Below are 26,975 nucleotides of genomic sequence, written 5' to 3'. Positions count from 1 at the left end.
CTTGGGATGCAGTCCCATGCTGTGTTCATATACTTGCAGAAAAGTTCCAATAACATACTATGCACAATCTGCACATTATTTAGTTTTGGCCATATAATTATAATTATATGTAATTATATAATAATATAATATTGCCATTAACTAACTTTCACTGTTCTTTAACCTTAAATTATTTAAGGGGAAAAATATATATTTTTTGTGCAAAGTTTTATCAGTTAACATTTCCCTTTGTTGCACACTGGCACTGTAATAATCATTATTCTGGAATAGTTGCAATATATTCTGCCAGAAGGTGGAGCTCTAGGAAACCTAGTCACAGTTCAATTGTTTAACAACAGAGCAGACAAACAGTATGTTGAGTCACTTATACTAAGGAGGGAACAGTAAGTCTTGACTCTCAAAGTCAATTGTCTCTTATTAGTGCAGATGTTGCTACTGGTATTCATTGTATTTTCTCTTCTAAGAGGTGAGTCATTCATAATTACTGTAGAAGTTTTTTTTCTCTCTTTATCCTGTTGACAATCTGAAATAGTCCATTACAAATAATATTTTTATTTTTACAGGGAATGCTGCTGCAGACGTGATAACACCATTAATCACAATGAAGCATGTTTTGGAAGGAAAAGATGTTACACTGATCTGCAACTACACTGGCAGTGTTCAGAATTTGCAGTGGTACCGTCAGTATCCCGGATCCAAACCTGAGAACCTCATTTTGTTCATTGAGACCAGCCCTAAATCAGAGCCCTCTCTCCGTCTGACCGCTGCAGCTGATAAAGTCGTCAAACATATGAATCTGACAATCTCTTCTACAGAAGTCAAAGACTCTGCCATGTACTATTGTGCCCTGCAGCCCACAGTGACAGGAAACACAACTGCACCCTACAAAAACTCAATTGCCTTTTAATATCTGCCTATATTGTCTATGTTAATATTTCAGGGAATCACGGCACACTAAAAGTTGTACATACCTTTAAAGCTTATTCCAACATGAAGCAGCTGAGTGTCAACTTAACACAGGCTGTAATAAATGAATTTGACTGGCATAATGCCAATATTAGGTTGTTGACTACAGCTTCTTTCTATATATTGAGTATTTGTAGAGTAAGATGAGCAAAGTACAGTATGTGTGGGAGGAGCTCAATGTTTTGTCGACTCCTACAGAATAAATTAGAGAAAACAATGTCTTACCTTCATACTGATGATACTCTGAACTCAAACTACAGAATCATGTTACTCATCTCTTCTGTTTTAACATTTATCCTCAGTTACTGTAAGTATTACTCATGTACATTTTGCTCTGTATTTCAGAACAACACAAAAAATATATAAAACAAATTTACATTTGCTTTGCTCTAAATTGAATCCATTACTTTGCTTGAATCTTTAATGTCTTTGCAGGTGAGGCGAATGGGAATGTCATCAGACCAAACCAACCATCTGAAGTTTTAACTGAAGGAAGCAGCATCACTCTCTCCTGTACATATGATGTATCAGCTTACAGTCTCCACTGGTACCGGCAGATACCTGGATCAAGACTAAAGTTTCTGCTGCTGATTGTGAAGTCTACTAAAACTGAAGTTCCAGCTTCTCCACCTCTCCCGCATATGTCCATCAAACTCCATAATGATAACCGTGTGGATCTGGAGATCTCCTCTGCTGCTGTATCTGACTCTGCAGTGTATTACTGTGCTCTGCAGCCCACAGTGACAGGAAAATCATCTACACTGTACAAAAACAGGTTTCTTGTATAGTCATTTTTTTTAAGAGGGAGGAGCTTCTTCCCATGTAGTGTCTCAGTCTTTTCCCCCATTTTGCTTTCCTTTGCTGTGTAGTGTTGCCTTACTCTGAGAACTACTATATTAGCAAATGTTAGTGCACCATATTTCTTGTCAATTACTGTTCATTTAAGACAACTTTTACAAGACAAAACACACTATAATTTACAATACGTTAAGTTAACCACCGTAAGTATGAACTCACATACTATAAACAGGACAAATTCCTACTATCATAAGTTTGCTACTAGATTTCTTTGCACTGGACAATGACCGTCCTTATGATTACAAAAAAAAGTTACATTCAAATACTTTTTTAAAAATGTGTTCAAAGAATATTGTTCAATCTTCTTAAATATTATATATTAGGCCAAAAATGCTTACTTGTTGTAGCAAATTAGCTCTATGAAATATTAATAATCAATCATAACTTGTTAGAGTTGATTATGAATATTTTGATTAGTTAATCGGGTTAACTTGATGTAGCTACATTAACATTACAACCAATTACTCGGTTCATCCCGTGAACACTCAATATTGGTTTAATTAATAGAAATGTACATTTCCGGGGCATGGGAAATGTCTTTCTTACTAAGTACTACTAAGAGCAAGTAGTCATGATCTATGATTAGTGACTCCAGATATGAGCTTGAGACACGGACAACTTTACGTGTGACATAAACAAGATTTTATTAACTAGACTAAACATTTAAACTACTCTAACATACACATCCATACATGCATACAGTTTACCAAGGGAAAGAGAGCTGAAGCAGAATACAGGAAAGCAAGAAGTTATAGCATTGTTTGATGTTCAGCAGATCAACAGCCTGAGCAAACCAACCAACATGCCCTTCTTAAAAAGGGGTAAGGATACTTAATGTATCAAATAATGAGACTAAGTTACTTGCATGTCTCGCTCATTTGAATTAAACTGTCCTGATGCAATTTGTTGAGGCTCCAGTTGATCTTTGCTGATGTGGTCTTGATGAGAGAGAACCAGTGGGAGTCAGAGGATCTTTGGTGAATGGAAAGACAATGCCGCAGCCTGGCGCAAGCTTGGGGTCCTTGGGGGACTTCTAATTCAGCATCATCTTCACATTGGGACTTCTCAGGAAGGACCAAGAGAGTAAGAGAGCAAGAGGCTAAAAGAGCTAAGAGCAAGAGGACAAAAGGACAAGAGGGCTAATCTTGTGATCACAGATTTTTAAAGCGTGAAGATGTCACACCCTCTGGAGGTGCGTGAGCCAATACGAAGCGGTCCCTTTGGAGGGAGTTTTTACGACCCATTGTGTTCTAGCAGGGCATTTGAATGTGTAATTTCATTGGGCGTTTAAGAAAAGAATCTTCACGATTCTTATAATACTAATGCGTCATACAGTTAGTAAAATGTAATGTAAATGAACAAATGGGGGATGAAGATTGGAGTTTGTAGAGACCAAACATGCCACACATATGATTTTGGTTAACCATAGTAACCAAAGTCATGTTTCAGACCAAAATGGTTTAGAAGAGAGAATGAAGACATAGGCCAAACCACATAAAAGGAAAATCATGAGATAGAAAACTAGATACATGTTAATACATTTATCACATGGTTATATATATAGGATTAAAAGGGTTAATTTCTCCTTCTCAGCAAGAATTAAGTCACAATTCCCAGCACATTCTTTTGGGTCGTAAAACTTATCAGTCTTACTGTGTCCTTTAACAGGACACTGAGTTCTGCCAGTGTGTTAGCTTGATTCGGGGGAAGTTTCAAAGACCTTTGTTGGGATAGTGAGTTTGCTGGATTATTCATTAATGAATAATTTGTGTGTGTCAGATTGGTCCAGACGCTACATAAGATACATCCCTTATGAAATGAAGAGATTTTGTAGCAAAAGTGATCTCACCTGCATTCTTCCAGAAGGTGGAGCTCTAAGAACCAATTGTAGTTCAGTCTCAGTTCAGATTAAAAACAGAGCAGACAGACTTATATTGAGTCACTTATACTCTAGGAGGAAACTGTAAGTCTTGGATCTTAAAGTCATTGTCTCTTATTAGTGCAGATGTTGCTCCTGGTATTCATTATATTTTCTCTTCTATAAGGTGAGTGATTCATAACAATTACTGTGGGAATGATTTCCCCCTTTTTATACTGTTGACAATTTAAATTTGTCCATTTGAAATTGTTAATTTTAGTTTGAGTGTTTGTTTGTTTGTTTGTTTGTTTTAAATAGAAAATGCTGCTGCAGACGTGATAACACCATTCTTCACAGAGAAGCATGTTTTGGAAGAAAAAGATGTTACACTGATCTGCAACTACACTGGCAATGTTCAAAATTTGCAGTGGTACCGTCAGTATCCCGGATCCAAACCTGAGAACATAATTTTTTACTTTGAAGCCAGCCCCAAATCAGAGCCCTCTCTCCGTCTGACCGCTGCAGCTGATAAAGTCGTCAAACATATGAATCTGACTATCTCTTCAGAAGTCAAAGACTCTGCCATGTACTATTGTGCCCTGCAGCCCACAGTGACAGCAAACACAACTGCACCCTACAAAAACTGAGTGAGAAATGACATTCAAAATGGAAAATCATGATGCTCAATTTAAAAAGAGTTTGTAAACAATATAATATGCTGTATAGTGTTGCTTTTCTCTGAGAACAACCAGTTTAGCAAAGTGCACATTTTACTTGTTAATTATTGGTAATTTAAGGCCACTGTTATGAGACAAAATACAATATAATTTACAATACATTATTCATTTCATTTCATTTATTTATTAAGTTAACCAGTACACCGTATGAACTCACATGCTAGAAAAACATTTCTTTAAGCAAAACCTAGAACCAATCAGGAGGTCCCTGACATCAGCTTGTAAAGAAATAGGTTCTAATAATGGAAATAAATTATTATTAAGTATACAAAAATGTATTAAAACAAAAGTTTATTAGGTCTAAAGGACAACATTCTGCAGACAAGACTTTGCTTAACTGACTATCATAACTTTGCTACTTGATTTCTTTGCACAGTAAACATAAATTGTGCAATCAGTCAGATCTCTCTGGACAGTGAAAGTCCTTATTAGGAAAAAAGTGTTACATTCACATACTTTTTGAAAAAGCCAATTTGTTTAAATAATCATTTTCAGTGCGTATTTTAATATGCCTAAAATTCTTCAATAAGATCTTGTTGTTTAAGATAATATAGTAGCAAAAGTGATCTCACCTGCATTCTTCCAGAAGGTGGAGCTCTAAGAATCAATTGTAGTTCAGTCTCAGTTCAGATTAAAAACAGAGCAGACAGACTTATATTGAGTCACTTATACTCTAGGAGGAAACTGTAAGTCTTGGATCTCAAAGTCATTGTCTCTTATTAGTGCAGATGTTGCTCCTGGTATTCATTATATTTTCTCTTCTAAAAGGTGAGTGATTCATAACAATTACTGCGGGAATGATTTCCTCCTTTTTATACTGTTGACAATTTAAATTTGTCCATTAGAAATTATTAATTTTTGTTTGTTTATTTGTTTTATACAGAGAATGCTGCTGCAGACGTGATAACACCATTCTTCACAGATATGCAGGTTTTGGAAGGAAAAGATGTTACACTGATCTGCAACTACACTGAAAGTGTTCGAAATTTGCAGTGGTACCGTCAGTATCCCGGATCCAAACCTGAGAACATAATTTTGTTCTTTGAAGCCAGCCCTAAATCAGAGCCCTCTCTCCGTCTGACCGCTGTAGCTGATAAAGTCATCAAACATATGAATCTGACAATCTCTTCTACAGAAGTCAAAGACTCTGCCATGTACTATTGTGCCCTGGAGCCAAGGGGGTAATCCATCGACCGGAAGTTGAAGCCGGCCGGGTGCCGCCATGTTGTAGCAGAACTTCACTTGCGTTAGCATTTCCATTGACTCCCATTCATTTTGGCGTCACTTTGACAGCGAATAACTTTACATCTGAGGCGTTTAAAGACTCCATTTGTCCATTATTTATTTCTAAAGAAACACGACAATGTATAAAGGGCTCCATTACCTTCTATGTTACATTATGGCCCCGTAGAAACAGATTTAGTAAAAATAGGCTAACGATTGCGTCATAACCACTCGACTCTCTGTCGCGCTGTACAGAAATTATCGTACAGACAGGAGGAGAAGCTCGCAGGCAATCGGGGGGACGTCCCGTCAAGGGAGAAGGCCATAGATAATGACTCCATAAAAGCAACGGAATACTTACTCCTGCTCACTCACGATAAAGGACTCTTTGCTCAAGTTCCCCGTCTCTGCCAGATTAACGTTGGCAGTTTTCACGCACAGCTACTAGAAGATTAACGTCTGTCAGACAGGTTGCTCACGTCATCAAGCTTAGTTTGAGTCGGTCTGAGTCTGCGCGTCAGGAACGGAAGTTCTCAAAAATCGCTAAAAGTGGGCTTCAACTGTCTCAACTGAGTTCCAATGAGATCGCTCTGTCCATTTCTTTTACTGTCTATGCCTGGAGCCCACAGTGACAGGAAACACAACTGCACCCTACAAAAACTGAGTGAGAAATTATATTTAAGGCAGAAGATCATGATGCACAATGCAGATTTTAAAACAATGACTCATACAACTATTAAATGTCTCAAGCATTAATGCTGTTCATATCTATATTAAGAGGTCTAATATTATTAATGGTTAATGTTTCAGAGAATCAGGACACAACAGTTGAACATGCCTTTAAAACTTATCCCAACATGGAAGAGTGTAATATTAGATTAATTTCATCCGTGAAGAGAACACCTCGCCAAAGTGAAGATGCTGGATGTGGAGGTCCTGGGCTGGTGTGGTTACACGGGGTCTGCGGTTGTGAGGCCGGTTGGATCGGATGTACTGCCAAATTCTCTGAAACGCCTTTGGAGACGGCTAATGGTAGAGAAATTAACATTCAAGTCATGGGCAACAGCTCTGGTGGACATTCCTGCAGTCAGCATGCCAATTGCATGCTCCCTCAAAACTTGCGACATCTGACATTGTGCTGTGTGATAAAACTGTACATTTTAGAGTGGCCTTTTATTGTGGCCAGCCTAAGGCACACCTGTGCAATAATCTTGCTGTCTAATCAGCATCTTGATATGCCACACCTATGAGGTGGATGGATTATCTCGGCAAAGGAGAAGTGCTCACTAACACAGATTTAGACAGATTTGTGAACAATATTTGAGAGAAATAGGCCTTTTGTGTACATAGAAAAAGTCTTAGAACTTTGAGTTCAGCTAATGAAAAATTTAGGCAAAAACAAAAGTGTTGCGTTTATATTTTTGTTCAGTATATATATATATATATATATATTTGAGACAGATTTGTGAAGACAGATTTGTGAACAATATTTGAGAGAAATAGGCTTTTGTGTACATAGAAAAAGTCTTAGAACTTTGAGTTCAGCTAATGAAAAATTTAGGCAAAAACAAAAGTGTTGCGTTTATATTTTTGTTCAGTATATATATATATATATATATATATATATATATATATATATATATATATATATAGTGTTCTTAAAATATTTAAATATAAATATCTTGTCACAATATATATATATATATATATATATATATATATATATATATATATATATATATAGTGTTCTTAAAATATTTAAATATAAATATCTTGTCACAAAATTATTTTATGTCATTTATGACCTCCACTTGGAGTAGGCTGCTGATTTCCTTTGAACATTACTAATTAGATAAATGGTTATTTGTGTAGATAGAAATGTAATCTTTTTATCATGTTGCTGTACAATGACTGCAATACATTTACCAAAAACACTCAATATACATTCACACAGCTTCATTGTTTTAGTTACATCCAACAAAAAACAATGGCAAACTTAACCATTGGATACACATTCTCCAGTCTCTCAGTAGTTTTTTATTACATCAGATATACACCAGAAATCCCTAGTTTAGCATGAGTTCTACCAGAAGGTGGAGCTCTCATTTCAGTTATTTCAAAACAGAGTGCACAGAACTGAGTCAGTTAGGAGGAAACTGCAAGTATTGACACTAAAGGCCTTTTTTCTCTTGATGATGTTGCTCCTGGTCCTCATGATATTTTCTCTTTTTAATGGTGAGTGATGAATAAGAATAATTTCCAAATAGGACTTCTCTTTTTTTTTGCAGTTTAAATGTGTCAGTAAACCAACTGATTACATAAACTTACTTAGTCCATGAATTTTAATGTTTGCTTCTTGTTTTTTTTAAACAGAGAATGCTAATGCAGATGTGATAACCTCATTATCCATGGAGCAGCATGTTTTAGCAAAAGAAGATGTTACACTGTCCTGCAACTACAGTGGCAATATTCGCAGTTTGCAGTGGTACCGTCAGTATCCCGCATCTAAACCTGAGTTTCTCATTTTTTACACTGAGACCACTGGTCATTCAGAGCCCAAGCTTCGTCTGTATGCAATGGCCGATAAAGGAATCAAGCGAATGAATCTGAGAATATCCTCTACACATGTGGATGATTCTGCTGTTTACTACTGTGCCCTGCAGCCCACAGTGACAGGAAAACTGTCTATGCCTTACAGAAACTGGAAGTAACAGCAACAGAACAAATCAATTAGCAAATATCTCAAACATTTATACGCTGTTCTTAGGTAGTCTCATAATGATGATTACTATTTCAGATATTCAGGACCAATTTTAAAATGGTTTCAAAATCTACATGTTCCAGTTGTGCCCACACATATCAAATCACTCTGACAAATTATTTAAAAAAATGAAATTAACAAGAAGAAATTAAATGAAAGTTTAAAAAAATACCGTAAGAGGGCTTGGAATTATAAAAGATTCTGTTTAAAGATCTTAGAAACACTGTATATTCCACATATAGTTCTTAATTGTAATTCACAAGAAAAATATTTAATTTATTTATGTGAAACCATGATTTTGTGAACAGCTGTTGTGAAGTATGCTTTTTTTATTACGCTGGACTACAGCTTATTCATATGTTGGCTGTACCTGTATGAATGATTTGACTGCAATGATGCTATTTGATGAGAAGAGAACTGAACTGAGCTGGATGATGACTTCACTGTTTCATGCAGAGCTGCTTTATAGCCGAATTGAACTAATTAAATAAATGATGATCTTATAACAGAACTGAATCTACACTGAACTGACTTCAGCAGAATAATGACACTTTTCTTTTTCAAGCCGAATTGAACTCTGCTTGCATCATTCAATCATTATTTTCCTGTCGAGCACTGCAATCGTTATTTTATAAAACGAAAAAAAAGGATGACTTGACGGTAAGATGAAAAGTAGTATGTGTGGGAGAAACTCAAAGGTTTGTAAACTTCAGAAGAAATCAAAAAGACAACAGTGACAGACCAACTGTTATGATGATAGCAGAAGAACCCAAGCGCAGACGGTAGACAATTACACAACGTTTATTATAACAGAAAAACAAAACCCACGAGGGGGCAAAATAGAGACAATACGAACGAGGGAATACTAAACTAGAAAACACTTGACAAAACTAGACTAACAGACAGCGAATACTAGATCAAGAACAATACAAGACTTTATACTTTGACAAGGTACTCACGGGTAGAATCTCACAATGTACAACAATGAACCGGCCCAGGACAAGCAAACACAAGGGGATAAAATAGGGGAACACTAATGACAAAGACAGGTGAAGCTGACTAGACCAGCCTTTCTCAAACCTTTTTCAGTCAGGGCACCTTTCAAAAGTGCATAAAATCTTAAGGCACCCCAGTGTAAAATATAATTTAAAAACACTGCATAACCCAAATGTAAATGCAAATGTCCTGTTTATTTAGACAGAACAGTAATGAACAGAGCATAATACGAACTGTAAATAACAATAACAATAATAATAACAATTTTATAGAACCTTTTGGTATATTGTGGTCAATAAAAAAAATTATTTGCTTATAATTAACATGACAATGTGTACAAAACTAAAGTGGCCTAAATTCACGTTTATTTTTACGTTTCTGTCAGTCTGAGGTGTTGTTGCTATAACGCGTTGCTATGGGTTGCCGCTGCATCACTTGCGTCAAGTTGTGTGTGTGTCTTGCTTCGGTCTTGTGAGACAGATTTTTATGGTTAATTTTATATACCGCATTTTCCGCACTATAAGGCGCACTTAAAAGCCTTTAATTTTCTCAAAAAACGACAGTGCGCCTTATAATCCGGAGAGCCTTATATGGATGGTGAACACACGTTCACCAAGACGGGGAGACAGCGCCGGGCGACTTACGCCACTATCTGCCAATGGATCGTGGATGCCTGGGCTGATATATCAGTCTTAACTGTGATCCGAGCTTTCACGAAGGCAGGGAATAATCTCTTTATCCTGTTTTCGGTCGAAGTCCGCGCGCGCGATCAGACCTCCTCCGTGTGTTCAACATCTGATTCGGATGAACTATCCATTTGAGCTGATATATTCTCAGAACACCACACAGCACCGTCATCGGCTGATAGCTGACAGTCTGAATCTCCACTGTTGCTTTGTTACCAATGATCACGCGCGCGCACTCGACAATCGCCTACTTCGACCGAAAATAGGAAGAAAATACGGGTATGTGAGCAGCTGGCTGAATAAACATCATTTTTATTCATATCTTTCACATTTACTGCAGTCAGATTCACCGTGTTCACTCACATGGCTGTGTACTTGTAATGACACATTAAGGTTGTTAAGAGGCTAAAAGCAGGTTTAAAACTTGCCCCGTTTAAGTCAACAGGGTGCAAATTTTAAAAAGAGGATAACACGGTGTAGGCAACACCGTTTTTTTTCCGTATATATTTCCGTATATATTTATCTAAAATGAATTTACAATTTTATTAATACGTTCATATGTTTAAAAAGAAGAAGAATGTATTTATGTAAATATATTTATATATGAAATGTCAGATTTTTATTTTATTTTATTTTTTTAGCCTACGTCATTTTTTGGCGGCACCCCTGACACAGTCAGGGGGCACCCCAGTGTGCCGCGGCACCCACTTTGAGAAAGGCTGGACTAGACAATAATGACAAGACGAGGGTAACAAGGGGGCGGAGTAACATAACGAGACAACACAAGCACATGGCCCAAAACACAAGACCATGTTCTTGCACACAAATCATGATTCTGTCATGATCCTGCCTCAAGACTAGAGAAAATCAAGGACACGAGGGCAGAATCATGACACCAACTACCTTTATACTGAATTCTGAACTTGAACTACAGAAACATGTTACATATCTTGTCTGTTTTCATTTTTATCCTCAGTTACTGTAAGTACTATTAATCATACACATTTTAGACTGTATTCCAGAACATCACTAAAATAAATAAATCAAGTTTTAATAAATCTGTTGTTGTTTTTTTATCTATCCTAAATTGAATCCATTACTTTGCTTGAATCTTTAATGTCTTTGCAGGTGAGGCGAATGGGAATGTCATCAGACCAAACCAACCATCTGAAGTTTTAACTGAAGGAAACAGCATCACTCTCTCCTGTACATATGATGTATCAGCTTACAGTCTCCACTGGTACCGACAGATGCCTGGATCAAGACTAGAGTTTCTGCTGCTGATTGTGAAGTCTACTAAGTATGTCACCAAAGCTGATCGACCTCTCCCGCATATGTCCATTAGACTTCATGATAAACTTGTGGATCTGGAGATCTCCTCTGCTGCTGTATCTGACTCTGCAGTGTATTACTGTGCTCTGGAGCCCACAGTGACAGGAAAATCATCTACACTGTACAAAAACAGGTTTCTTGTATAGTCATATTTCGAAGAGGGAGGAGAGATTCTTCCCATGCAGTGTCTCAGTCTTTTCCCCTCTTTCCTTTCCTTTGCTGTGTAGTGTTGCCTTTTTCTGAGAAATGTTAGTGCACCATTTACTTATTAATTGTTGGTCATTTAAGCCCACTATTACAAGACAAAACACACTATAATTTACAATACACTAAGATAACCACTACAGTACACCATGCATGAACTAACATGGTAGAAAACTTAAAACCAATCAGGTGGCCGCTAACATCAGCTTGTAATTGGTATTAATTGTACAAAATGAATAAAACAAAATTGCTTAACTGACTATCATAACTTTGCTTCTTGATTTCTTTGCACTAAACATAAATAGTGGAATCAGTCAGATCTCTCTGGTCGTTACCGTCCTTATTAATTAAATAATAAAATTTAATCTAAATAACTGTTACATTCACATCCTTTTTGTGAAAATTCAAATATTTGTTCAATAAACCATTTTTAGTCTTTTTACTGCATAATTTATTAGGCCAATTTTTTTTCAGTAAGCTCTTATTTGTTGTTTAAGATACAGATCCCATATGAAATGAGGAGACATAGTAGCAAAAGTGATCTCACCTGCATTCTTCCAGAAGGTGGAGCTCTAAGAACCAATTGTAGTTCAGTCTCAGTTCAGATTAAAAACAGAGCATACATACTTATATTGAGTCACTTATACTCTAGGAGGAAACTGTAAGTCTTGGATCTCAAAGTCAAAACATTAGTGCAATGTTGCTCATGGTATTTATTATATTTTCTTTTCTAAAAGGTGAGTGATTCATAACAACTACTGTGGAAATATTTTTCCCCATATTTTTTTTATGAAAACTGATTGAGAAATGACATTCAAAATGGAAAATCATGTTGCTAAATTTAAAAACTTAATATAAAACAAGTTATCAGCTATGAAGCTGTTGAACATAATTACGAACATAGAACCACAAACTGTAATTACACCATTTCAGTACGTCCAAACCCTGTCTAAACACATATGTTACAGCTTATACTGAAAAGGCAGTATTGTCAGCAGATGCAAACTAGGCTATATCAAGAAATGGCTATGCCTTATTCCAAGGATGATTCTCAGCATACATAGGCCTACTGTATATTAAATTACAGATACACCGACTCTTAAACAATGTAGCTTTGTACCAAAATTTGCACAGAGGAAGAACATGGAGAACTTCTGAAGTATGTGTGAAGCTGTGAAAGTAATATATGAGAATAAGTAGGTGGAGCTAGCTGAGGGGAAAGTCACTGCAAAACAGAGGAACGGCACAATGCCTCCAAAGACAGGAGAAAGATAGCATGCAGTTCTCTTGAGAAAAATTCACAAAAACAATGCTGTTGCTCTGTCCGTTCATACTTTTCTATTATTTTGGTAAGAAATTAGCTTTTATTGCTTTTAGTTCCTGTGCTTGGGTAAAAAAAGACAACTACTTTGTTTTGTTTTTTTCCTTTCAGTGCTAAGTAATATGTGCTAAATCTATATGTCTTTACAGGTGAAACTACTGGGTATGGAATCAAATCAGATAACAACACCATAGTTTTAATGGAGGATAAAAACATTACGCTCTCATGCACTTATGAAGGCTCAGTAGACAGTTTGCACTGGTACCGACAAAAACCCAAATCAAGATCGGAATTTCTAATAATGATTGATGAAGCTTCTGGATATGTGACAAAAGCCAATCCACCTGACCCACATCTGTCAATCAGACTTCATAAAGCACAAAATCGTGTTCATCTGGAAATCTCCTCTGCAGCAGTTATGGATTCTGCTGTGTATTACTGTGCTTTGAGGCCCACAGTAACAGGAAACACACACACACTGTACAAAAACCCCTCTACTGTCTATAACAATTCAAAGGGATTGTGCATTTAAAAATGTAAACATATCAATGTAAAAAGTAAACTGGTATTTTTATTTTGTGATGCTGTCTTCTGTCTTTTTAGTTACTGAACGTGCAATTTCCATGAGATATTACGCCCAGAGGGAATCTTCGGCACGGAAGTTGAATTTTGAGAACAACAATACAACTTCAATCTCAACCACCATATTGACATTCTGGAGTCCTGCCACCAGCATAATGTGACAGCAGCTACAATGAGTGCTCCAAAAGTCCCACCATTTAGGTGAGAGACAAATGTGGTGTAGTCGATTTACATGGGGGGATTTTTATTACACCAAGCTCATACTGGGACATTAAACCTACACAGACCACAAGATGAGCACCTGCTGGACTCACCAATACCCTTTTCTAAAGTCACCATGAAATTAAAAATTGGACAGTTCTTGTTCTTTTTTTTAATGGAATATTTTATGGAGTGTTTAATGATTTATCCATGCATATATATTTTTTTAAGTCATGTGCCCTTGTAATCTTTTGATGACATGATTACTGGCGGGAGGGCGGAACAACCTGTCACTCACTTGAGATCACAGAAACAGCAAACAACAGCTTTCCAATAATCCAATCAATTCTTGATGGACAAAATCAAGTCCCGCCCTACATTTTTCTTGTTCGTGAAGCCGTTTCACTTGAATATACGTTCCACAATAGGAAAGAAAAGACTATCTCAACTTCCGTTTCATGACTTAATATATTATTTGATATAACATGTTACACAATCACATTACAAAATACCATGCATGTTGATAAACCATGCAAAATATAATTTCATATACATTATGCTGTGCTGCTGGTTTATGTTTTTAATGGCTGCACATTCTGTGATTTGAATTAAATGAAAAGAGTTTGAAAATGTCTTCTGCAACAAAAACAACAACAACAAAAAAGAGAAAGGACAAAAAAAAAGGCTACCTTATAGGCTACCAAACTTCTTGACAGAAACCATGGCTTGAAAGTTATCCCCTGGCCCATTTCAGTTTTCCAATCGTCCATGAAACTTCCATTAAACAAATAATATAAAAATAAGTTGTGAAAGCTGTTCGTGGCCTTCAGTTCCTCAATGCTTTTATCAACTATGGTGTACATAAAGGGACATTCTCCGTTGTGTTTATCAAATTTTGCGTTTTACCCAGAAGTTGTGCAACACTGACGGAACAACACTTGTCATGTAAAACCGAGAAGACACAAGACACTTTGTTAATTTCATTGAAACAACTCTTTTAATGTAAGTTCACGTGATTACATTACACGCATTTGATAAATCGACAGCGGCTTACGAGCTCTATGCTTACGAGAGAAGAACATTTGAGTTACGAGCGGACTGCAAAACTGACGGAGCAGCAGCGGTCGGTGGATGGCAGTGAAACCTTCAGATGACAACATCAGTAGGCCACATTTCTCCATCTCTGTAAGGTACGGGCACCACATGAAAGACAACGTGTGTGTATGTGCATTGTAACAGACTAACTAGTCCAGTACGGTTCCGTCCACACATTCGTCCTGAAAACTTAAGTTCGGATACAAAATACGGTTAAATAATACGGTCACTCTCCTAACGATGACTTACTGGCAATTCTGCCTCAGTGTGTATTCAAATGAAGAGGCAACGTTTTATGACTATTTATTTAATATTTATTTAATCTAGAATTATTCTGTTAAGAAAGTTCTGTTGTCTTAGAGAAACCAAAAAGTATTTTTTTTTTTTTTTTTTTTTTTACTGAAAACCATGACCATATCTATCAAGCTGAATATTTAGTCTTAAAAGGGCCAACAGCACCACCTTTCGTTCAAAATGCTTTGGTGCAGGGCTTTTTTTTTTTTAATTAACCAAACATTTTTTTTTTTCTGTTCTGTTAACCGAAATGTGGGATACTTTACAATCAGAACAAAATATAATAATAATAATAATAATAACAACAGCATCATAATTATAATAACATTATTATTGTTATCTAATGTAGCCTAATAATATATTGATAATGCAGTCTAATTAAATGCACTAAATGTAATTATTGCAGTTATTTCTTTTGTACTTTTAGTGTCATTTCTGGACTATTTTCTAAGGTAAGTGTTAAATAATGCTTTGGTTACTCCACCTTGCCACAATAAAAGAATAAGTATAAATAATATACAATGTAACTGAATATAAAATGTAACTGAAAACATGTACATTACAATACCATGCACATTGATAATATCATGTACAATGTCATGTACTTTTGGATGACAAGAGTATTTCTGTGCCACATACACTCCTTAAGTTAAGTTCAGGATTCGTATAAGTTTCGTAAAGTTTTTTTTTTTTAGTATGGCCTTGCCCCTGTATGACTTCAAAAAGGTCTGAATTCCTTGTATGAGCACTTCTCCCAGAAGAGCATGTGCACACATCAACCAGAGCGAGAGCAAGAGTGTGCCCATCAATGCGCAAGTTCGGGTTACTGTGTGGTGAAGAGATGAGTCCCACCTTAGGAACCCAGTAGTATGCCTGATAGTAGCTGTTCTCACAATAACTTGTTGTAGCTAATGTGAGCTGTTTTAGTTTTATGTGGTAGCTTTATGAAGCATGCCAAATCCCGCTACTATGTAGGCCTACAGCTAATATGCTAATATGCTAATATGTTCAAAATAAGGTAAAAGCAGTTTGTAAAAACATTTTTAAGCAGGTAGTCTAGCAGTCTGCCATCAGGTATATTTATTTGTACACCGCTTTTCACATTACACACAGCTTTACAGAAAGACAGACAGCTAATTGTATAGTAATTGAATTGTATTTGTAAGCTAACTAAAAAAACACTAAGAACTAGAAATGTTTAATTTCACAATATATAGCTTTGGTTACATACTAGTATATGAAACATAAGTACTTTTTTAAACATTAAGTTATAAGACATTAATGGTCGTTATAACGTAGTTTAAACGTCTTATTTAATAAAGTGATTTTGTCTGATTTGTAACCAACCAGGCACTAAAGCGATTACCCATAAAACGTGCTTGAACCAATCGGATTGCTTGTGTCCTAAGATCATAGACAGTAAAAGAAATGGACACAGCGACTCCATAGACTTCAACGGAGAAAAGTGAAGTCAATTAGAAGCACTAACTTCCTGATTGCCAAGCGCACTGCGCAGGCTCAAACTGAGCTTGACGACGTAGATGTGACGTGAGCAACCTGTCTCACAGTTGTACGTCTTCTAGTAGCTGTGCCAAGAGGAATCTGAAACATTCCCTTCCGAATCTTGCAGAGCCGGAGATCGTGAGTATTAGCTGTCCATGAGCTGATTTAATTTTACAATTAAATGCAATTACATTAAGTAACTGTAATTAAAGCTGCAGTCCGTAGTTTTTCCTCTTTATCGCCATCTCTGTTTGAAATCTGCAATTGCAGTTATTTGCGGAATTATCAACTTTACGTGGGTCGTACCTCGACACGGCACAGCGCGGATGAATCCAATGTTTTGAGGAGAATGTGTGGCTGTCAGTCACCTCGCCTGCTGTCATTCGCAATCACAGATTATACTTTTTGGAAGTATGACCAACATAATAATTTTCAATGGAAAATGTCATCTGAACAAGTATGTAACATCCACTTTTGTTCTGACCAACTAAGGGGAAAAAAGCATTGTAAATCGCGCTGATTAAATCCAACGATCTCTTATCATATCACGTCAAACCGTGTAAATTATACTTTGTTCTCAAATTGTAAATGTTAACAACATCAGCATTGCGTGACTGCATTTAATGCCCTTCAGATATTTGTCCTTGTTTTCGCATGGGCCGGTTGCAGTCTCCTTTTTTCTGTAGCCACTCCGAAATCCGAAGTCTTTTGCATTTTACAGCGGGTGAGTCTCTAGTTGTCACTGGTGATTGTCGTTTGAACCTTTCTGGATCCGCTATCAAATTAATAAGTTTAATTATATCAAGTGCTGTGAGAAAAGGCTATAAATCTCCACCTCCAACATCCTCACACGCAATATAGCTTATACTAGCCGAGACTCCTTCTGTACACTCCGTCTATGTGTAATGACGCAAAGACATGCTCGAATTTCCCACGGAAATCCATCAGTACCACTGGAATTAAAAACAATATTACAAGCTGACCATTTTGAATCGAGTTAAGGCAAGCAGATAGTTTTAAACACTGGCTGGTTATGTACTTGCTCAAATTTATTTTGGATAATTTTTAACCCAAAAAAGTTACGGAGTGGAGCTTTCAATTACAGAAAAATTAAGAGTAATCCCTTACTTTACTTTTTCATGGGAAAATTAATGAAATTACAGTAATTAATCACTTAGTAATGCATTACACCCAACACTGATTGTACACAACAATAAAACCAGACACTGTTAAAGCTTAAAGGGTTCATATAATGGTACATGCACTTTTACAAGCTGATTGTACTGAAATGTGTGTTGGCAGTGCCTGTACACAACCATCATAAAGTGATAAAAATCCATTCAGTGTTTTTGTTGTAATCTCCTTATATGTTTTCCCCTGCCTCAAATTGAGCCGTTCGATTTTGTGACGTCACACGCTCGGAAGCCCCTCCCACGATTGTTTATTGACAGCATCGTTTCAACACAGACCCGCTCTCGCTCGTGCGCGAGCTGTCAATCATAGTCTGCGCGGACCGGCGCGGTCATTGTTGATATGCTGGAGCACTGTCTATGAGCAGAATGGCGTCTAAGCGATTGTGGTGTTCTGTTCTTGGGTGTAATAACGAACACAGCAGTCATTTTGATGTTCCTAAATCCGAACCGCTGAAGACGCAGTGGCTGAGTTTTGTTTTCGAAGGGAATATTCCCCACGAGCAACGTCAATGCTTTCATGTTTGCGCGAATCATTTCTCACCAGACTGCTTTATAAACGAGGGTCAGTATAAAGCTGGTTTTGCTAAGAAGCTGCTCATGAAAAAAGGATCGGTACCAACTATTCGTGTTCCTGCTGAACCTCCAGAACAACTGAAGTGAGTGTAACGTTTTATTAAACTTTATATTAATATTTATATTAATCTTTGCAAATCGCTAGCTGCACGCTTCACAATGAATCAATGTGTCTAAGGTTTACACTTAGGGTACATTACGGCATGTTTTCTATGTATGATGTTCTCAATATAATTCATAATCCCACGTTTATACTGAACAACGCGTTATGGTTATTGTGTTACAAACGGTGTACACACAGAACAGAGAGGCGGGGTGAGCAAAGCTCATTATCATTTAAAGGCATATGCACTGAAACGGCGTGCTGAAAACAGCTGTTTTTGACCAGGTAAAAATACGTGTTTTCTTACAATACTAATGAGAATTTTTAATTAAAGTATATTACAAACTTTTAGCTTAGACCCTAAAGAATCATACTAGCTTGTACAAAAATGGCAGTATATGACCCCTTTAAGGACAATATGATTTTTCTTATTACAGAGCATGATAGGATCAAATGATTTTGTGTTATATGTGGAGGACCTTTTAAAGTCACCAATAAATCAAAACTGACAATTCTTACATTTTTTTATGGAATATTGCAGTATCAGTGCAAATCATTATACACTTTTTTTTTTTTTATTAATGTGCCCTTGTAATCTTTAATCAAAATAACTTTCCCTCCCTCTTGCAGCAATAGCAAACCACAAAGATCCAATGATAAAATCAACTCCTGATGGATAAAATCAAGTCCCGCCCTACATTTTATTCCTGTTCTAGAAGCCGTTTCACTCAGATAAAAATCACAAACGGGAAGAAAAGCTGCATGTCACTGCATGCAATCAATAAATTGTTCTATGCAGGCAAGTTATATTAAGTTGTCTAATTAATTAATTTTTGAAAATATATGGACTACATTGAACTATAAGACAATGATAACATTAAGAATTGTCACACAATGCCAATTTAAAATCTCTGATTCAAGAAAACTCAGTGAAGTTTTTAGGTTAACACACAGGTGTGATTAATGGAGCAATGGCATCATCTAGTGTTCATTTTTAAGTACACATATGATTAAAAGCACAGAACTGCAGATCACAATAATGACAATAGGTGTCAGTATGTACTTAGATTTGTCTGGGAGAATGATCTTGCTGTAGGCCCTCTGCTGGAGGCTTCTGTCACTGTCTTCACTTCAGCAGTCCTGCAGATTTACTGAGGAATTAGTCCAAACCACTGATGCATGATGACACTTTAGAGATCTGTTGATCTGTACAAGACTTTATGAATGTGTTTTGCACATGAATGCGCGTACACATACAGCATATCATGAAATACTGATGCGTATATTATAGACTAATGATTCAAATAAATACAAAGCATATCTTTGAAATTTTTGTACAAAACACAATGCAATGCTAAATGGGAATGAATAAATAATGATTTTAAAACCGCAACACGGTTTCTCCTTTATTCACACTTCTACATGTGTTCATCTTTTACTGGTGTTTATTTAACTAAAATGAGCAAGATGTTTTCATGAATCACACTTTCAAGGAAAGCATAAAGGTTAAGCATCGGAAAAAAATCATTTACAGTAATGATTAATTCTCTCTTTCTCTTGTAGTGTCTTTTCTATGTGATGCACATTTGATGTGCTTTTATGACTAATCACCCCCTCTGTTTCAGTTATGAATAATGTTTATGAACAGTACAATGAAAGTATAAAGTAGGTGCAACAGTGGAAAAAAATCCTAATGAAAGAGGAAGTGTGTTTTTTAACAGTATTTAACAGTAACAGTACTGTATGTAAACTGCCTACATGATGACAGATTATAAGGTTCATATTGTAGACCAAAGTCATGCATGTGCTACATTTCTCTCTGTCTCTGCAAACTGCAAAAGTTGGAAATATGCATGCTTCAGTCTTCCTGTCCTCATTTCTGTCACCCACCCACACACACATGCGCAAACACACACATCCTGTCTTGCTTGCCTCACACAAGAGAAAAACAACCACAGACGTCTGTGACGTAGGCAGGAAGTTAGGCATCATGTCTTATTTCTGCACAGCGCCCGCTTCCTGTGGAAAATAATACTAACCCTTGATTCAAATCATCCCACTTACCTACTTTCAAAATGATGCCAGAGGTTAGCTTTAAGACGTTTAAGGTGACATAAACATAATTACTGTATAACTAGAACCGTACAGGAACTGTTTTTTAAATCACAATTATTTTACATAATTTATAGCCTGGATTCTTACATTATTACAGCACCATCATCATGAAAAATGTATGTTTCTGCATGTAGTATAATAATTAGTATGTGAACTGCACAATAAGAACAGCATTATATCACCTGCTGCAGTTTTAAACGGTTCACTGCAGTCCTTTAAATAAAGCTTAAAGCATTCGTCCATTTCATTATATCGTGCAATTGATATTTAGATGCATTCAGGTCAAAGCAACGTGCATGTGACTGTCAAAGACACATTAAAGCGTAAAACTTATATTTATGTGAAATCCATATTCAAAACTGTCAATTTTTTTTTCTGATGTTTTACAACATATAGGGGTGGATAGTATCAGGAGACAAATTTCCATTTGTGTTTCTCCGTTACTTTTGGAAAAAGTGTAATATTTTCCATGTGGTTGTTCACCAATTGCATAATGTTTTTGTTTTTTGCTTTGTACAACTTTTCGTATAATTCAGGTTGCCAGATTTAATGTAGAATGCACCTATATTTCGTGTTTTCAATTAAAACCCTTGATTCAAATCACCCTACTAACCTACTTTCAAAATGATACCTGAGGTTAGTTTTAAGACATTTAAGGTGACTTTTAATAATGCAGATACTATTTTTTATTACTTTTGTTTTACATAATTATAAAATAATATCATATAAAATAATATTTGTACTGTTTTTTACTCTTTTTACTTTTAAAATTACTTTACATACATACATAAAACATTCATTGTTATATGCAACTGAAAGTAGTGCTACATAATTAAATACAATTTTCAATTTTAGTTCAAAACCCCTCTACCTAATCTTAACAGATGGACTTTTCAAAAATAGCTTTATTAAAATTAAAGAATAACCTAGTTAATGTTCTGTGTTATTTATATGTCCCACAAATAAACACTTCAGCTCCAGTTAAACATTATTTTGATATTATCTCTGCAATAATTATCTCTGCTGTGGTAAGAAAATATTATTTTTTATTTATTTAATTTATTTATTACCATACTAGTCAAGTTAGTAGTAGTAGTTCTGTTAAATGATTTCTGATAAATTCCTAAACAATGACTCATTGCTAACATTTATTACTGTAGGAACTTTAGGCAAACTTTGTTTCACAATTATTTTATCTTAATTTTCACATTTACTTGCAAAAGCTTTGAAACCCTTAGTCAGTTTCTCATCCTTTCTAATTTCAGATCTGAAAAAGGGCCATTTAAGGGCCTTAGAGTATTATTTATATTGACTAAATGTTATTGCATTATGTCACGAGGTCACTCATTAAGCTTGCATTTAAATAAATGGCAATTTGTTTAAAGTTGACCGTGTTTAAAGTGACAATGTTGATCAAAGGTGGTTCTTGGCCAACAGAGATAATCACTGTCCTGCCCCTAAAATGTCTCATCACAATGAACGTTTTTTTATTTTTGCAAAAGGTGTGATGAGGTCATCCTGACCTCATGTACAGTATTTAAGGTCACAAGGCTGTAGTGCTCACCTCTGTGTGCTAATGGGGTAGACATTGTATGAGAATGACAACAGAATAATGGAACTTATGACTCACAATGTTGATCTGTCTTTATTCAGAGGACCATATCTTCATCTGCTATACTTAATGAGGCTAGCCTATAAAAATATCTGGACTTTATTACAAAACAAATTTTTTATTTTTTTTAAATACACACACTCTTAAAAATAAAGGTTCTTTAGGCATTGATTGTTCCATGAAGAACCTTTAACATCTGTGGGACTTTTCCATTGCACAAAAGGTTCTTTGAAAGATCACTGAAAAGTTCTTTGGGGAACCAAAAATGATACATTAATAAAATGTTAATGTCATAAACTCGTTTAAAAAGGCAGAGCACAATGAACTTCTTTTGAGCTTCTTTAGAATGCTGTACAATGCAAACAAATATAGACAAAAAATATGAGATTGCATAAATAGGGTTTACCAACCTTTAATCCATTAAGAACCTGCATGCTCAAACCTTGCATTGCGAGATAATAATTCTATAAATACATTAATATGTTAATATTTATTTTTGCAATCTTCGAATGAAGATGACACAGAAAAACATCAACAGGAAGTGTGAGTGATTTTGTTTGCGTGGAAAACAGGTGTTGTGGATGTGGGGTTTACAGGCATACTGTAGATCTGACAGCTGGTCTATCTCGAGAGCTCGGTTTTCCGCTTCACACAGCTCTGGTTTTTAACCATGGAAAACACAACACACTTCCCGGATGATGTGGATAAGTTTAGAAATTTGGGCGTGTACTTTTTTTGCCCGTTATTTACAGATGTTGCTTTTAAAAATGTGTTTAACATGCTTAGTAGGCTACTTGTGGTTTTTCAGTACACCCCAAAAATTGTAACTTTCACGTATTCATAAAACATTGACACTTCGATATTTTTTAAAGGCATCAACAATTATATATTGCTATTTGTGCTGTTGCATAACATATACGGTGTGTATAAATGTTAACACTATTCCAGCTACGCATAAGTCACAAAGTCCCATGCAAAATTCAAAATAAGTCTGATGCTGAATGTGAAACCTGTTCTCAACACACCAATAACATATGCAAGGGTAACACTTTATTTTGATTGTCCACTTTAGACATTCTACTAACTACAGTATAAGTTAATGTCTTAATAAACTTAATGTCAACTATCAGTCATTATTAGTAGACTGTCTGCTTAATGTCTGCACTTTATTTTGATGGTCCCCCAACAGACACATTATACTGACTACTTTGCACGCACATGTCAGCTTCTTTTACTAAATAACCTAACAGTTTATTAATACTCTAATGGGAGTTAGTTGTCATGTAGTTGCAAGGTTACTTAGAGTTAATAGATTTTATCTTAATGGGTAAACGTTCCATAATCACAACAAAAACTAATGTGCAGTGATAATAGAAGACAAATATTCAACTCAAATTGAAAATTGTATTTAGTTTTGTAGCATTATTTCATTTTGGATGTACGACCTTGAGTATCACATATTTGTGGAAAACATTTTTGGTCGAATTGAATATTCATATAAATATTATATTTTAAAACAGGCAAAACCCCCTTCAAAGTCAATTGGACCAGTAAAAAAATAAGTCGAAAGTTCAAGAGAGTAGAGTATCATAATATCATGCTGTTTTATTTGTATTTATTAGCAAATCACTACAACTACAGTTAAACGTTTGTCTTCTATTATCACTGCACATTAGTTTTTGTTGTGATTATGGAACGTTTACCCATTAAGATGAAATTACACATATCACTTCCAATCGGAAGTGAGCATCATATGCCCTACTCACTGAAATGGGCATAGCCCTTGAAGTGGGGACTTTGGAGTGACTTGTGTCATAATGTGGCCGTTTGTAATGCAGTTGGTGAAGGAAGAAATTAAAAACAGCGTAATATCCTCATGGATATTGTAACGGTGGTGGCCGCCCTAACATAAAATAAGAAAACTTCGGGCGCCAGACAGGATAAAACCTGTCAAAATTTAAATCAACCCAGGATAGCCAACAAGTAACCACCTGTTACACTACAAAATGATAGTACTAATCCCAGGAAAATTTAGTGTTCACAAGGGATATTTATTCGGAAATTATATACTGTTCTAGTACACACACACACACAAAAAAAACAGTTCAACTCTAGCTGTAGTAGATCTTCAGCTATTAGATGTTCAACAGGAATTGCTTATTATTGCTTGAAGACTAAAATGTTATTGTTTAATATTATTTTCAGTATTATTATTCTTTATTGGTATTAATAATCAGTTGTGTTATATATTTTGTGAACCAGTGCATGAAAATGTGTGTGAGGATTACGTGGAGAGACATGGGATGAGTTATTTTAACCGAATGTATATGCAATATAGCAAATGTTCTCCACTGATGCATATGTCGACAGAAGTATTCTCTATAAGGAATGAGGATTGTGTAGCATGATGAAACATCGATTTTAAACATGAACAATACGTTTGATATTTCTCTACATTGTAAGGATAATGTAAGTTCAACCTTTCTTATCGCTACTTTCCCAAAAAGTAATCGCTACTTTTCCTAAAAAGAATCGCTACTTTTCAAAAAGAATCGCTACTTTTCTCAAAAAGAATCACTACTTTTCCTAAAATGAATCGCTACTTTTTCTAAAAGAATCACTATTTTTCCTAAAATGAATCACTACTTTTCCTAAAATTAATTGCTACTTTTTCCAAAATTAATTGCTACATGTATTCAAAATGAATCTATACGTATATTCAAAACTAACGGTTTTGAATAGATTCTGAAATGTCTGTATGGCTGAAATGGCTGAAATGTCTGTATGTATTTTAATTCTTGTATTTGTTTTTTTTGTTTTGTTTGTTGTTATTTGTCTTGTCTTGCGTGGTTTTTGGACATGAGTCTGGCAAATAAAAATAAACTAAACTAAACTAACAGCTACTGTACATCCGTCCGAACCGCATAACTAAAGCTAAATATCAGTCAGCCTGAAAGGGAACATCACTCCAATTCTAATGCTTTTGTTTTATTTTATTTATCTAGTTAGTTAGTTAGTTAGTTTTTTACCTAAAATGATGTTTTGTGTGGCAATGAAACCCCCCATCCGTATTCGTCACAACAGGTCTCCTGCAGCCTCCTATATTCATCAGCGTGTGGCCATGCAGGGGAGGCCCCACCACTAGTCCCGTGTGAAGGGACTCTAAAAGAGACCTAAAACCTGTTACACCTTTCAGCCAAAATTAGTGCTATTGTATAAGTGCACTATTCAGTGTGAGCCATAATTGGGTCATTCATAAAATATGGCCCTACACATTTCACTTGAATTTCACTATTCCTTTAGTGCTAAAACTGAGTGCACAAAAACAAGACTAAAATAAGCTATTAATAATATAAACCATTTAAAAAGAATGCTTGTCCCTCAATTTCATGTAAGTAGTTGTATCAATGTTAAAATCTTGTCATTTGAAAATACAGAAAAAAAAAAGTGTATAGTAGGCTACATATAGGCCTATACATATGAAAAATACATAACAAGGTCAAAGTTCAGAGGAAGAGGAGACTTTTCAAATGATCTGGTGTTTTTTACAAGCATCATTAGTGTTTTTATTTGAAGAAAAAAATGGCGGTAATGCGCAACAAACTTCCATTTTTTTTTCTTTGAAACAGGTTTTCTTTGAAACACTTCTGGTTCAGGTCTTATGGGCTCCGCTCTAATATAGAGCCATTTTACTCAAGATACCTTCAAAGGCATGAGCAAACATAACTGATGTCCATAGCATATGCAGAAATATTATCTACAAGTTTTTAATTTTTCTTCTTTAATATTTAAGCAAAAAAAAAAAAAAAAAACTCCAACAATAAAAAGAACTAGTTAACTTAAAAGTCCATAGATATCGCTGTCAGTTCGTGCTGATAACACAACAAGCTACTATGAGAAACCATGAGACCTGTTTTCCTGTTTGTTCATGTGACGATCGGCATACAAAGCCTATTATTTAGAGATAGAATTTAGAATGATGAATGATACATGTTGTCAGATGCTATTTACAGCATCTTGGAAAATAATCTTTAATGAGAATTTGTCTCTGGTTTTAATGACTGAGACAGTTAATTTATTCCACAAGCAAAAGTATACATAAGACTTCTTAAAATACTTTAGTTTTGATCAGATTGATATAGCCTACTTGTGAGTGGAGTGGAGTCGAAAGAGAAAATATTCCAAATTAGTTTATGAATTGACAACTTGATTTGGAAAAAAGTGTCTAAGGGTAACTAATATTTGGTTGATCATGTGATCATTGAAGTTCCTCATGGAGGGGTACTCTACATTTAAAATAAAACAGCTTTTAAACATGTTTTTCAAAAGTACAGTTTTTTATGTGTAAAATGTTTTTGACGGAAAATTACTAAGTGAACCAACATCCATCAAATAAGCAAATAAAATGTAAGGCACATTTTAAACGTAAAGTTACAAAGACAAATTAGAATCCCTTTCGAGTTCAGTGCAGGTAAAGTAAATCAGCAACAGGTTGTTTATCTTTTTAAGCATTGAATAAAAGAAAAATTACAAGTCCGAAGATCATGGAGTATCTCAGTCCTGAACACTCTTTTAATTTGAAATTAAAATACATAGCATAGCACACAAGACTATATATTTTAATTGTAATGTCTGTATTTTAATTATGCATTTTAATTCATTAGATGAAATATGACAGATAACAAAAAACAAGGTCAAAAAGTGTCCTAGTTATGACTTGAGGAATAAACAATGAAGGTGTCAGGTGGCCAGGATGTATGG

At 35.5% G+C, this 26,975-nt stretch overlaps 3 gene segments (V, D, J or C); all 3 read left to right on the top strand.

The window, feature by feature from the left end:
* The first annotated feature begins 1,016 nt into the window (after positions 1 to 1,016).
* Positions 1,017 to 1,809, top strand: LOC130071539 (immunoglobulin heavy variable 3-30-3-like). The segment is given in 2 exon segments: positions 1,017 to 1,273; positions 1,402 to 1,809. Coding segments are annotated over 2 exon segments (501 nt in total).
* Positions 1,810 to 4,978: 3,169 nt separating this feature from the next.
* Positions 4,979 to 6,346, top strand: LOC130071556 (T cell receptor alpha variable 21-like). The segment is given in 3 exon segments: positions 4,979 to 5,187; positions 5,303 to 5,586; positions 6,260 to 6,346. Coding segments are annotated over 3 exon segments (372 nt in total).
* Positions 6,347 to 7,798: 1,452 nt separating this feature from the next.
* On the top strand, positions 7,799 to 8,428 carry LOC130071555 (T cell receptor alpha variable 8-6-like). The segment is given in 2 exon segments: positions 7,799 to 7,878; positions 8,017 to 8,428. Coding segments are annotated over 2 exon segments (381 nt in total).
* The last annotated feature ends 18,547 nt before the right edge of the window (positions 8,429 to 26,975 follow it).

This window comes from Rhinichthys klamathensis, unplaced genomic scaffold (assembly GCF_029890125.1).
Source record: "Rhinichthys klamathensis goyatoka isolate OS25496 unplaced genomic scaffold, OSU_Roscu_1.1 h1tg000446l_1, whole genome shotgun sequence".
NCBI classification, from domain to species: domain Eukaryota; kingdom Metazoa; phylum Chordata; class Actinopteri; order Cypriniformes; family Leuciscidae; genus Rhinichthys; species Rhinichthys klamathensis.
The sequence above is the reverse complement of the archived record's forward strand: the minus strand, read 5'-3'. Positions and strand labels throughout refer to the sequence as shown.